Here is a 10,341-nt window from a genome sequence, read left to right as displayed (position 1 = left end):
CATGCCATCATGCTGGGCTAATTTTTGTACTTTTAGTAGACAGGGTTTCACCATGTGTGCCAGGCTGGTCTCAAACTTCTGATCTCAGGTGATCTGCCTGCCTTGGCCTCCCAACATGCTGGCATTACAGGCATGAGCCACTGCACCCGGCCCCAGAAAGTCCCTTTTATATACATCCCCTCGCCATCTTTGGCAGCAAAAGACCAAACTCTTATCTGTGTGGTAAGGAGCTGCTTTATTTTTTTAAACTTTATTTTGTTTTACTTTAAGTTCCAGGATACATGTGCAGAATGTGCAGGTTTGTTGCATAGATAAATGGCAAATGTATGCCATGGTGGTTTGCTGTACCTAAGTATTAAACCCAGCATGCATTAGCTATTTGACCTGATGAAGGAGCTGCCTTTCATACCTCTTACTTTTGCATATGCTGTTCCCTCTACCTGTCAGTCTTTTTCCTTTTAAACCTGTTAAACTATCACACAGATCTTTCAAAAAGTCCACTCAAATGTTATCTTATCTCTGAAGTCTTTTTCTCCCCCAGGGTTCCTGCCCCACCCCACTCAGTGATGCAATTTCCTCTCCCCACAGCATGACCACAGCTTTTTGTACATTTTGCTTTAGTGTTTTTCATATGTATAATCTGTTCACAGGTCTGTCTTCCTTATTGGACTATGAGCTGCCTCAAGGAAAGATTGTGGTTTGTGGCCTATTCACACCTCTAATCTTACTCCCCACTCCTCAGTCCTCTCTTTCCCCACCCCAGTGCCTACCATAGTGCCTGGCATACCACAGGCAGCAAGAAAACATGGGCCACCAAGTCATCAGGCTTAACATCACCGATACACTGACAACATGTGCTCTGATGAGCTGCACCAAGAAAGACATCATCTATGTGGTATTCCTACCAAAAATGTTTAACCCGAATCTAATTAAAGATTAGGAAATTAAGAAAATTTAGAGAAAAAAAGTCTATAAAAATCTGATAAGAACTCCTAAATAGTATCAATGTCCTTAAAGACAAGAAAGTATATATTAAAGGACTCTAAAGAAGCATGACTGGTGGCTCATGTCTGTAATCCCAGCACTTTGGGAGGCTGAGGCAGGTGGATCACAAGGTCAGGAGATCGAGACCATCCTGGCCAACATGGTGAAACCCTGTCTCTACTAAAAATACAAAAATTAGCTGGGTGTGGTGGCACATGCCTGTAATCCCAGCTACTCAGGAGGCTGAGGCAGGAGAATTGCTTGAACCAGGGAGTCGGAGGTTGCAGTGAGTCACAGCACTCCAGCCTGGTGATAGAGCGAAACTCCCTCTCAAAAAATAAAAAATAAAGAAGAAGAAGCATGACTGGCTGGGCACGGTGGCTCATGCCTGTAATCTCAGCATTTTGGGAGGCCAGGGCAGGAGGATGGCTTGAGCCCAGGAATTCAAAATCAGCCTGGGCAACATGGTGAAACCCTTGTCTCTCAAAATATTTTTTAAAATTAACCGAACATGATGATATGCGCCTGTGGTTCCAGCTACTCAGGAGGATTGTTTGAGCCCAGGATGTTGAGGTGATCACACCACTGCACTCTAGCCTGGGTGACAGAGTGAGATCTTGTCTAAAAAAAAAAAAAAGAAAGACATGATAGCTTAATTCAATGTGGGTACTTAATTGGATCCTGGGTTTTAAAAAATAGCTGTAAAGGACATTATTGGGACAATCAGAGGAATTTGATTATAAACTGTATTTTGTGTCACTGTTAAGTTTCCTTAGTATGATATGCATTTTTTGGTTATATAGATACATCTTGACACTTTTAAGGGTGACATGATATCACATTTGCAACTTACTCTCAAGTGGTTCAGAAAAAAATGTATATGCTGACCACACCCTGCCCCCACACACAGATAAAGCAAATGTGGTAAAATGTTAATATTTGAATCTAGATGAAGGTTATGTGGTGTATTCTTGCAAATTTCCATAGGGTTGGAATTTGGCAAATTAAGAGTGGGAAAGAAAAGCATGGATTTTGGCATTAGACATGATGGATTTAAACTTAATTGTAAATCTTTGTCACCTGCTTTATTTTTCTTTGCGCTGTAGGGCTTTGGGCAAATCATTTCTCTCTCTTGCCAAGGGTTTTCCTGACTATAAACAGGGTTAATAACTGTACCTAACCCCACAGGGTTATAAGGATGAAAAAGAATGATGAATGTAAGGGGCTGAGCCAATGTCTGGCACATAGTGTGCAGTTAATGTTAACTATTATTATGACCATATATATTGTCAATATATGTTTACATAAAGGGACACGCATGGGAGAGTTGGAATATCCCACCTTAAAGGAGCTGGTGTACTTGTGGAAAACCACAAAATACCTCATTCTCCTTATTTGAAAGACTTGAGGCATTTGGAATTGCCATTAAATCCCATTCCAGGGGCAAGGGTGGCATTAAAGAAATCCACTGGGGATAAGGTAGAGGGTAGGCTAGGGAGGAAGGGCCAACCAAGGTCTGAGGAAACAGGGAGGCGCTGTGGCAGGCAGTAAGATAAACTCTGGGGGACTCAGGAGAGGGGATGTAGTGACTATTGTCCCCTCTTCCCCTCCAGAGTGCATAAGTCACTGGTTAGTTTAATTGCTCTGCCCACCCATGACCCCTTCTCAGAGAGCTTTTGTTTTCAGCCATGTCATCCAAATCTAGGATGGACATCAGGTGTTTGCAAGCCTTGAACCCCTGTGTGCTTAATGCTTATGGGAAGGAGAGTTCCCGAGGGGGAAATCAAACCAAGAGCCAGCTTTGTAGTTGCATTGAGAAGTTTAATGGAAAGTTGATTTTTCATGTTTGCCAGTAAGCTCCTGTGAGGGGTGAAGATGGAAGCTTAGGACTGCAGTCTTCTTTCCCTCCTTGTCTCTCTAGAGGCACGCTGACTTCCTTCCTGGCAGAGCCATGGAGAAGCTAAGGGTCTTCAGAGCTCAGAACCTAGAGACTTCCTTTCAACAAAGCAGTGCCTCAGAAGCTCTTCTAGGCTTTAGATGGGGGAGGCTTTTTTTTTTTTTTTTTTTTTTTTTGTGACGGAGTTTTGCTCTGTCACCAACCAGGCTAAAGTGCAGTGGTGCAATCTCAGCTCACTGCAGCCTCAACCTCCTGGGTTCAAACGATTCTCCTGCCTCAGCCTCTCAAGTAGCTGAGATTACAGGCACACACTACCACGCCCAGCTAATTTTTGTATTTTTAGTAGAGATGGCGTTTCACCGTATTGGCCAGGCTGGTCTCGAACTCCTGACCTCAAGTGATCCACCCACCTTAGCCTCCCTAAGTGCTGGGATTACAGGCATGAGCCACTGTGCCCAGCCTGGGGAAGGCTTTTATAACTGCTGCTGTGTGGTAGAATCTGGTCACTCCAAGGAGGGCGTAGGGTAGAATAGCAAGGGGAAGCCTCCCAAGCTAGGACAAGAGCAAGCAGCAAGCAGTTCAGATTCAAGGGCTCTCCATCCTAGCTCATCTCCAAAGAGTTGATGTATTCCCGAACCCATTTCTTCTCTGGGTTGGCACACACCTGGCGGTTCTTTCGGGTGACAAAGCTGTGGGAGAGGAGAAGAGGGAGGATGAGATCTTGCCAGTACTGGGACAGCCAGTTTGGGGGATGAAGTGGATTAAGGTATAAAGGGAGAGGACAATGGTACTGGGGTAGGGCATATTTGGAGCTCCATAAGATTTTATTTGTGGCTTTTAAGGAGAGGACATTTTCTCTTCTGCTGGATCAAAGGGCTCCAAGCCAGAAACAAATTTGTGTGCATTTTACCCACCTTTACACAAATACATGCAGCCTGAAAAGCTAAGAGGATAGGAAGCCTTGAAACCCAGGGTTGAGCCTGCCAACCACTAGCCTTTCCTCAGCACTTCCTCTGTTCCAGGCCCTATGCTGGATGCTTAAGATGCAGAGAGAATAAGGTGTCCCTCAAGAACTGAATCATGGCTGAATAAGTGGGAGATGATAAATTCTTAAAAGAATATCTGGGCTGGGTGCAGTGGCTGATGCTTGTAATCCTAGCACTTTGGGAGGCCAAGGTGAGCAGATCATGAGGTCAGGAGTTCCAGACCAGCCTGGCCAACATGGTGAAACCGCATCTTTACTAAAACCACAAAAATTAGCTGGGCATGGTGGCAGGTGCCTGTACTCCCAGCTACTTGGGAAGTTGAGGCAGGAGAATCGCTTGAACCTGGGAGGCGGATGATGCAGTGAGCTGAGATCATGCCACTGCACTCCAGTCTGGGCAACAAGAGCAAAACTCCATCTCAAAAAAAAAAAAAAAAAAAAAGAACATCTGATTCGGCTTTAGACAACACACCTGGCACACTGAACAAATGAATACATGAATATATCTATCCACGGGTAGGTGAATGAGAAAAGGGCATGACCTTGAGTCTTGATTTCATCATTTATTACTTTGATCATTTTGGGCAAATCATGTAACACCTTTGAGTCCATTTACTAAGCTCTGAAATGTAGATAGAAATAATTCTTTGCACAATTACTGTGAAGCTCAAAGGATAGTATGTATGAATACAGTTTGCAAAATACCATTCATGTGTTGTTACTAGAATGCTCTAAAACTTCTGCTCTAGGGTGGATGAGAGCAATATGAGACTTTGATTCTGTGCCTAACAGCCTCAAATTCTTTTTTATCGTGGTAAAATATTCATAACATAAAATTTACCATCTTAACCATTTTTGGATGTATCCTGCACATTCTTAAGCTTAAATGTTTTCAGACAAAGTGAAGGCTTGGATTGTCTGATGAGAACAAGGATTTCTTGTTTCTCTTTGGGTTTCCCTTTTCTGAGCTTCACTCAGAGCCCCTTGACTGTCTCTTTTTCTCTCATGTGCAGAGATGAGAAAGGGAAAGGAAGAGGTATTCTGGGCTCTCATGCTTCCTAGTGTTTGCGTTCTTATTTAGGGTGGTGTGAGAGTTTCAGACACAGACCCTGCCTTGTTCAGCCAGGAGTCATACAGGAAATCCTGCCAGACTTGCTATCCTCTCTTTGGCATCCTTGACCAGTGGCTAGGAAGTCAAAAGGCCAGGAAACCAATACCTGAGGTGAGGGTAGCCCAGGCCTCCATTTCCTGCCCCCAGCCCTACCCCCGCAGATTGTGATGTCAAAGAACAGCCTTCCTTGCCAAGTCTTCCCTCCTTGCCCCCATTTTTGGCACCCTCTGCTTGCCTGACTTCCTCCTTCTGCCTGCCCCTTAAGAGAGGATGTTCTCAAAGTTGCTGCCCTTTTCTCTTCTTTGTGTTTTTTCCTAGGTCTCTGGCCCTGGGCCTGGCACATAGTTGATGCTTAATGGATGTTTATTGAATGAGTAAGTAAATGAATGAATTGCATTCATTTGTTAAATCTCAACTGTTACTTTTGTGTATGCAATAATGCATTTAGATAATGATGATAATAATAAGTTAACACTTATGCACCTATTGTGTACCAGGGCATATTCTAAGCATTTTTTTCTTACTGTGACCCAGTGGGGGATACTTCTATTACCCTATTTGTAGATGAGGAAATTGGGGTGCTGAGGGGTTAACTGAAAGGCCTACACTCACCAAGTGTCATAGCTGGAGTACTAACAAAGCAAACTAGCCAGTACTCACCAAGGCAGGCTGGATTGCCTTTTTAAAATTGGGATATGCCTTTTTCCTACAAAAGAATGTCATATTTTTAGCCCTAACACCCTTTCCTCAGCTACCAACCTTTCGTTTCACCATTACCATTGGACATACCCATAGCGTTACCTTGCTGGCACCTTAGCTCTTTCCTCTTTAAACAGCTCTTTTGCAGGCTTAAGGTGGTTCTACACTTCTCCAGCCAGAGGTTGAAACCTCAGTGTCATCCTCAACCCCCATCTCTCTCCCTTGCTCTTGACCTCAAATCACCTACTAGGGCTTGCAAATTCCACCTTTGAAGGTTGCAAGTGTGTCTGTCTTTGAAACAGTCTCTCCTTTCCTTCAGGCACTGTTCAGCCTCCGATACTACTTACATGGGTAATGACAGGAGTCTTTAAACTGGACTCCTGTTTTCTCAGCTTTCCCTGTTCTAGCTCATTTTACACTTGACAGCTCTACCACTTTTGCTGCATTTTCCTGACACTCAAAGCCCTCTGTGCTTTCCTGCATGGAGACTCTACATAAACCAAAGTAGAATCCTGGGGGACAGTCCCTCTTCCTGATATATCCCATCCCCCAGGCTTTTCTCTGCTGGGCCAAATCTCTCCTCAGAAAGCACAATTTGCAGCAATCCTGTAAATCCCTGAAGCTGAATGTGTTTCTCTTTCCCTTGTCATGTTTCTTTTGCTGGATATTGTAGTCATTGCCGTGTCTGTCTTGACCCTCTTGTTAGACTCTAAGCCCCATAAGATTGTACTGGGATGGTGGCTTTAGTAATCGCTGTGTGCTCATAATATGTGGTAAGGGAAGGATTTTCTTCTTTTGAAAAATATTTGTTTTCAGAAATAAAATTAGTAGTTATTAAATATTATCACTATACTTCAAAAGATTCATCAGACCCAAAGTCTGTCTTTGAATACTTCTAACTTTGGCAGTGTCATAAAAATTTTTGGATTAAAAAACTTCACCCTGGCTGGATGCAGTAGCTCATGCCTGTAATCCCAGCACTTTGGGAGGCCGAGCTGGACTGATCACTTGAGCTCAGGAGTTCAAGATCACCTGGCCAACATGATGAAACCCCATCTCCACAAAAAATACAAAAATTGGCTGGGCACGGTGGCTCATGCCTGTAATCCCAGCACTGTGGGAGGCTGAGGCGGGCGAATCGCGAGGTCAAGAGATTAAGACCATCCTGGCCAACATGGTGAAACGCTGTTTCTACTAAAAATACAAAAAATTAGCTGGGCGTGGTGGCATACACCCGTAGTCCCAGCTACTCAGGAGGCTGAGGCAGAAGAATCACTTGAACCTGGGAGGCAGAGGTTGCAGTGAGCCGAGGTCGTGAAACTGCACTCTAGCCTGGATAACAGAGTAAGACTGTGTCTCAAAACAAAAACAAAAACAAATCAACAAAAAACTTCACTCTTATACAGGAAACTTCAGCTTGCACTATTTTCATTTTTAAGTCTCTACTATAAATTTCTTAAGCAATTGTCACTAACGGCTTTGCTATAGTAGAAAGAGGAGGCTCTAGAGGTTCATCCCTCATTTACTGTGCAGCCTTGGCTAAGTCATCAAACCTCTGTGAATCTTAGTTTCATTACCTGAAACATAGAGAGAATTATGCATACTTGTCAGAGCTAAGTGTAATTTAGAGATCATGCACATAGACATTTGACACACGTAGGCACTTCCTATATAGTAGGGTTTATTGTATTTTTCCAAATGTATTAGCTCAGATATTTAAAGATGAATCTCATTTCCTTATTTCTTCTCTAATGGATTTTTTTTTGTTTTTTATTTGACCTTATTTATAGATCTCTAAGCTCTGACCTCTCCTCCCTAGTTCCTCTGAGGTTTAGGTGGATTTGATTGGGTGTGAAATATAGAGGACTGTAAGGTTCTTCACTGAAGGAGATGACTGACTTGATCTTCTCCATGTAGGATTTCCAGACCACGTTCAAGTAAAGGCCACACTAATAAAGATTGGAGTCCTAGGAACGTAGTCTATCAGAGTGGGCAGTATTCTACAAGGACAGCTTGTCTAGTCTTTTTACATTATAGCAGGTGACTCTGAGGCTAGAGATGGAGGAGCTGTGGCTGCTTGCAGCTGGAGGATGGGTGGGAGTGGGTAGGGCATCCTCTCAGAGGACTCCTGAGGGAACTGGCTCTGGGAGGGCTCCATGGGGCTGAGACTCACACAACTGCTGGGATGGAGCACTTGCCACTGGTGTAGAAATACTCCTTGATGTGGGCACGGGGCAGCAGGCGGACAATGTAGGCAAAGCAGCAGGGTGTGGTGTCCGAGGCATCTGGGAGAGGAAAGGAAGGAGGGAAACCTTTTTATTCATTGCTCCTGCACACTGGACGTTGTGCTGGACACTTTGTATGATTTATTTAGAAAGAACTGTTATCTTCCTTGACAGAAACTGAGGCTCAGAGAGGTAAAGTCACTTTGCCATGGATTCACAGTGGCAGAGTGGGGATTCCAATCCCTCATCTAATCCTTGAGCGAAGCTTGTATCCGTCCCTCTACACCATAACCCTCTGCCCTTGGCTCTCAGGCCCTCTGCCTGGTTTGTCCTGGGTCCTCTGGTCTCATTCTTGCCGTTCCAGGATCCTCAGTGGATTCAGAACTTGGTTTCTTTGAGACCTAGGTGGGTTGTGGGGAGGCTTCCAAAGCTCAGGCTCCATGACTAAGCCAGGATCCCAAGAGGGGCCTCGAGATGTATATTGAGCTGTAGTGAGAAGAACTCTCAGCAGAGAACTTCTTGTTGGTCAGTTAATTCAAGATGACTCTGGGAAGCATCAGTTACCACTTTCCAGCAGAGGAGTAGTTTTTATCTTCCCAGCGAGATGGAACCAGGTTTGAATACCAGTTTCCCCAATTCCTAGCTGTGTGCCCATGGACATGTTACTTAACCTCTCTGTTTTCACTGCTGTAAGTCAAGGACAGCTACTCAAAGAATAGTTGTGAGTATTAAATAAGATGTACAAATATCAGCACATTGCCTGATCCATAGTAGCCATTTAATTATCTTTTATTATCCTCTCTTTGTTTTTATTAATTTTTTAAATGTTGGCCGGGCACAGTGGCTCACACCTGTAATCCCAGCACTTTGGGAGGCCAAGGCAGGCAGATCACCTGAGGTCGGGAGTTCGAGACCAGCCTGGCCAATATGGAGAAACCCATCTCTACTAAAAATACAAAAATTAGCCCGGCATGGTGGCGCATGCCTGTAATCCCAGCTACTTAGGAGGCTGAGGCAGAAGAATCTCTTGAACCTGGGAGGTGGAGGTTACAGTGAATCGAGATTGCACCATTGCACTCCAGCCTGGTCAACAAGAGTGAAACTCTGTCTCAAAAAAAAAAAAAAAAGCATTCACTATTAATAAAGCCATGTATCCTCTCATAAACCCATTTTTTTTTACATTTATGAAATAAGAGAGAATATGACTGTCTCAGGAAGTTATAGTTTAGTTACATTTCTTAGAAACCCTGCTGCTGACAGGCATGAGTCAGTCGTGTTTCAAGATCAGTGTGAGCCACTCATGACTACTAATCTTCCCAACATCAGTCCACACTCAGTGAACACCTGTGGGCCTTGGGGAAGTAGACCTTGATGACGGGAAAGTTGATCAGGAGATCCCTGCCATGAAGCAGTTTAGAGATCTCTCAAGGACAACAGGACATCTGGGTAAGACAATCCAGAAGAACGTAAATAATGGGGTTCAGACAGTATTCATATTACAGTTGAAAAGAGGACAAGGTCTGGGGCAGTCATTGGGGTGGGGTGGGCATTCTAGGCAGAGGGTCCGACTCCAGGGGCTGTGGTGGTCAAGACCAGGACTTACATGGGGTGGCAGATACAGGAGCGCAGAGGGCAATAGCAACCAGGATGACAGCGAGGGCAGCCACGGAGACCTTCATGGTACCTGTGGGAGAGGCTGTGGGAGGTCCACGTGCTGTCTCAGGATCCTCTACAGGGATCCTCTGAAGCTCAGGCTGGCTCTTTATAGGAGTTGGGGCCAGTTGAAGGGCACCCCCTAAGGGGAGTTTCCAAAATAGCAGCCAAGCATTGGCTGGTATCATAAGTGAAATTGCACAAAACGGAAAAGAAAACTGAAATAGCCTCCGGAAGTTTGAGTCTCTGTCTCCCCATCACTGCCCTCTCATCTAGAGTGAACTTATCAGTTACCACTTTGGGCAAGCACCAGTAGTGGAAAACGGTTTCTCTGCTGACATCCTCAGTTTTACATTCCAAGGAAGGGGTCCTCCTCAGAGAGCAGGAAGCTGCTTCCTTGGGGATGAGAAGGAGGGGCAGATAGGACAGGATCGTTAGTCACTGAGTCTTTATTTGATTGCCTTCAGAGTTCTTGCTTATTCATTACAGATCTTATCTCCTTTCCCTCATCCATGGAAGGATGTTATTTATAAGGTATTTTATTGAGGAGAATCCTCTGGACATACAGTCCCCAAAGGAGGTGAGCACACTCACACTATAAATTGTGGCATGGCAGTTGATCTGAGCTGGGCGTTGGGGGACCTGTTCACTAGATATGAGTTGGAGTCCTCTTGTGGGAGTTTCTTGTTTTCATCCTGGCCATAGGGTCTCTCCCATTTATTTGCTAAGCAATCTTTGGGAAAATTGCTTAATGTCTTTGAGTTCTATTTCCTTGTTTATAAAGTGG

At 44.4% G+C, this 10,341-nt stretch overlaps 2 protein-coding genes across 2 annotated transcripts in view; one reads left to right on the top strand and one right to left on the bottom strand.

The window, feature by feature from the left end:
* Positions 1-3,362: 3,362 nt before the first annotated feature.
* Positions 3,363-9,662, bottom strand: CCL5 (C-C motif chemokine ligand 5). The gene is made up of 3 exons (XM_012445431.2): positions 9,505-9,662; positions 7,850-7,961; positions 3,363-3,570 (listed from the first exon to the last, which is right to left on the bottom strand). The coding sequence occupies exons 1-3, from the start codon at positions 9,578-9,580 to the stop codon at positions 3,483-3,485; spliced, it is 276 nt and encodes a 91-aa protein (XP_012300854.1). The 5' UTR covers positions 9,581-9,662; the 3' UTR covers positions 3,363-3,482.
* The window catches only part of LOC105712514 (uncharacterized), a 182,124-nt gene continuing 180,716 nt past the window's right edge, over positions 8,934-10,341 (top strand). Inside the window, exons 1-2 of the mRNA XM_012445584.2 lie at positions 8,934-9,347; positions 10,044-10,134. The gene's annotated coding sequence lies outside the window, so the exon portion shown is untranslated. The remainder of the gene's footprint in view (positions 9,348-10,043; positions 10,135-10,341) is intronic.

Source organism: Aotus nancymaae, unplaced genomic scaffold (genome assembly GCF_030222135.1).
Source record: "Aotus nancymaae isolate 86718 unplaced genomic scaffold, 86718_ANA_hifiasm-v0.15.2.pri h1tg000018l, whole genome shotgun sequence".
NCBI lineage: Eukaryota > Metazoa > Chordata > Mammalia > Primates > Aotidae > Aotus > Aotus nancymaae.
Note: the sequence above shows the minus strand (reverse complement) of the source record. Positions and strands in the feature narration are given on the sequence as shown.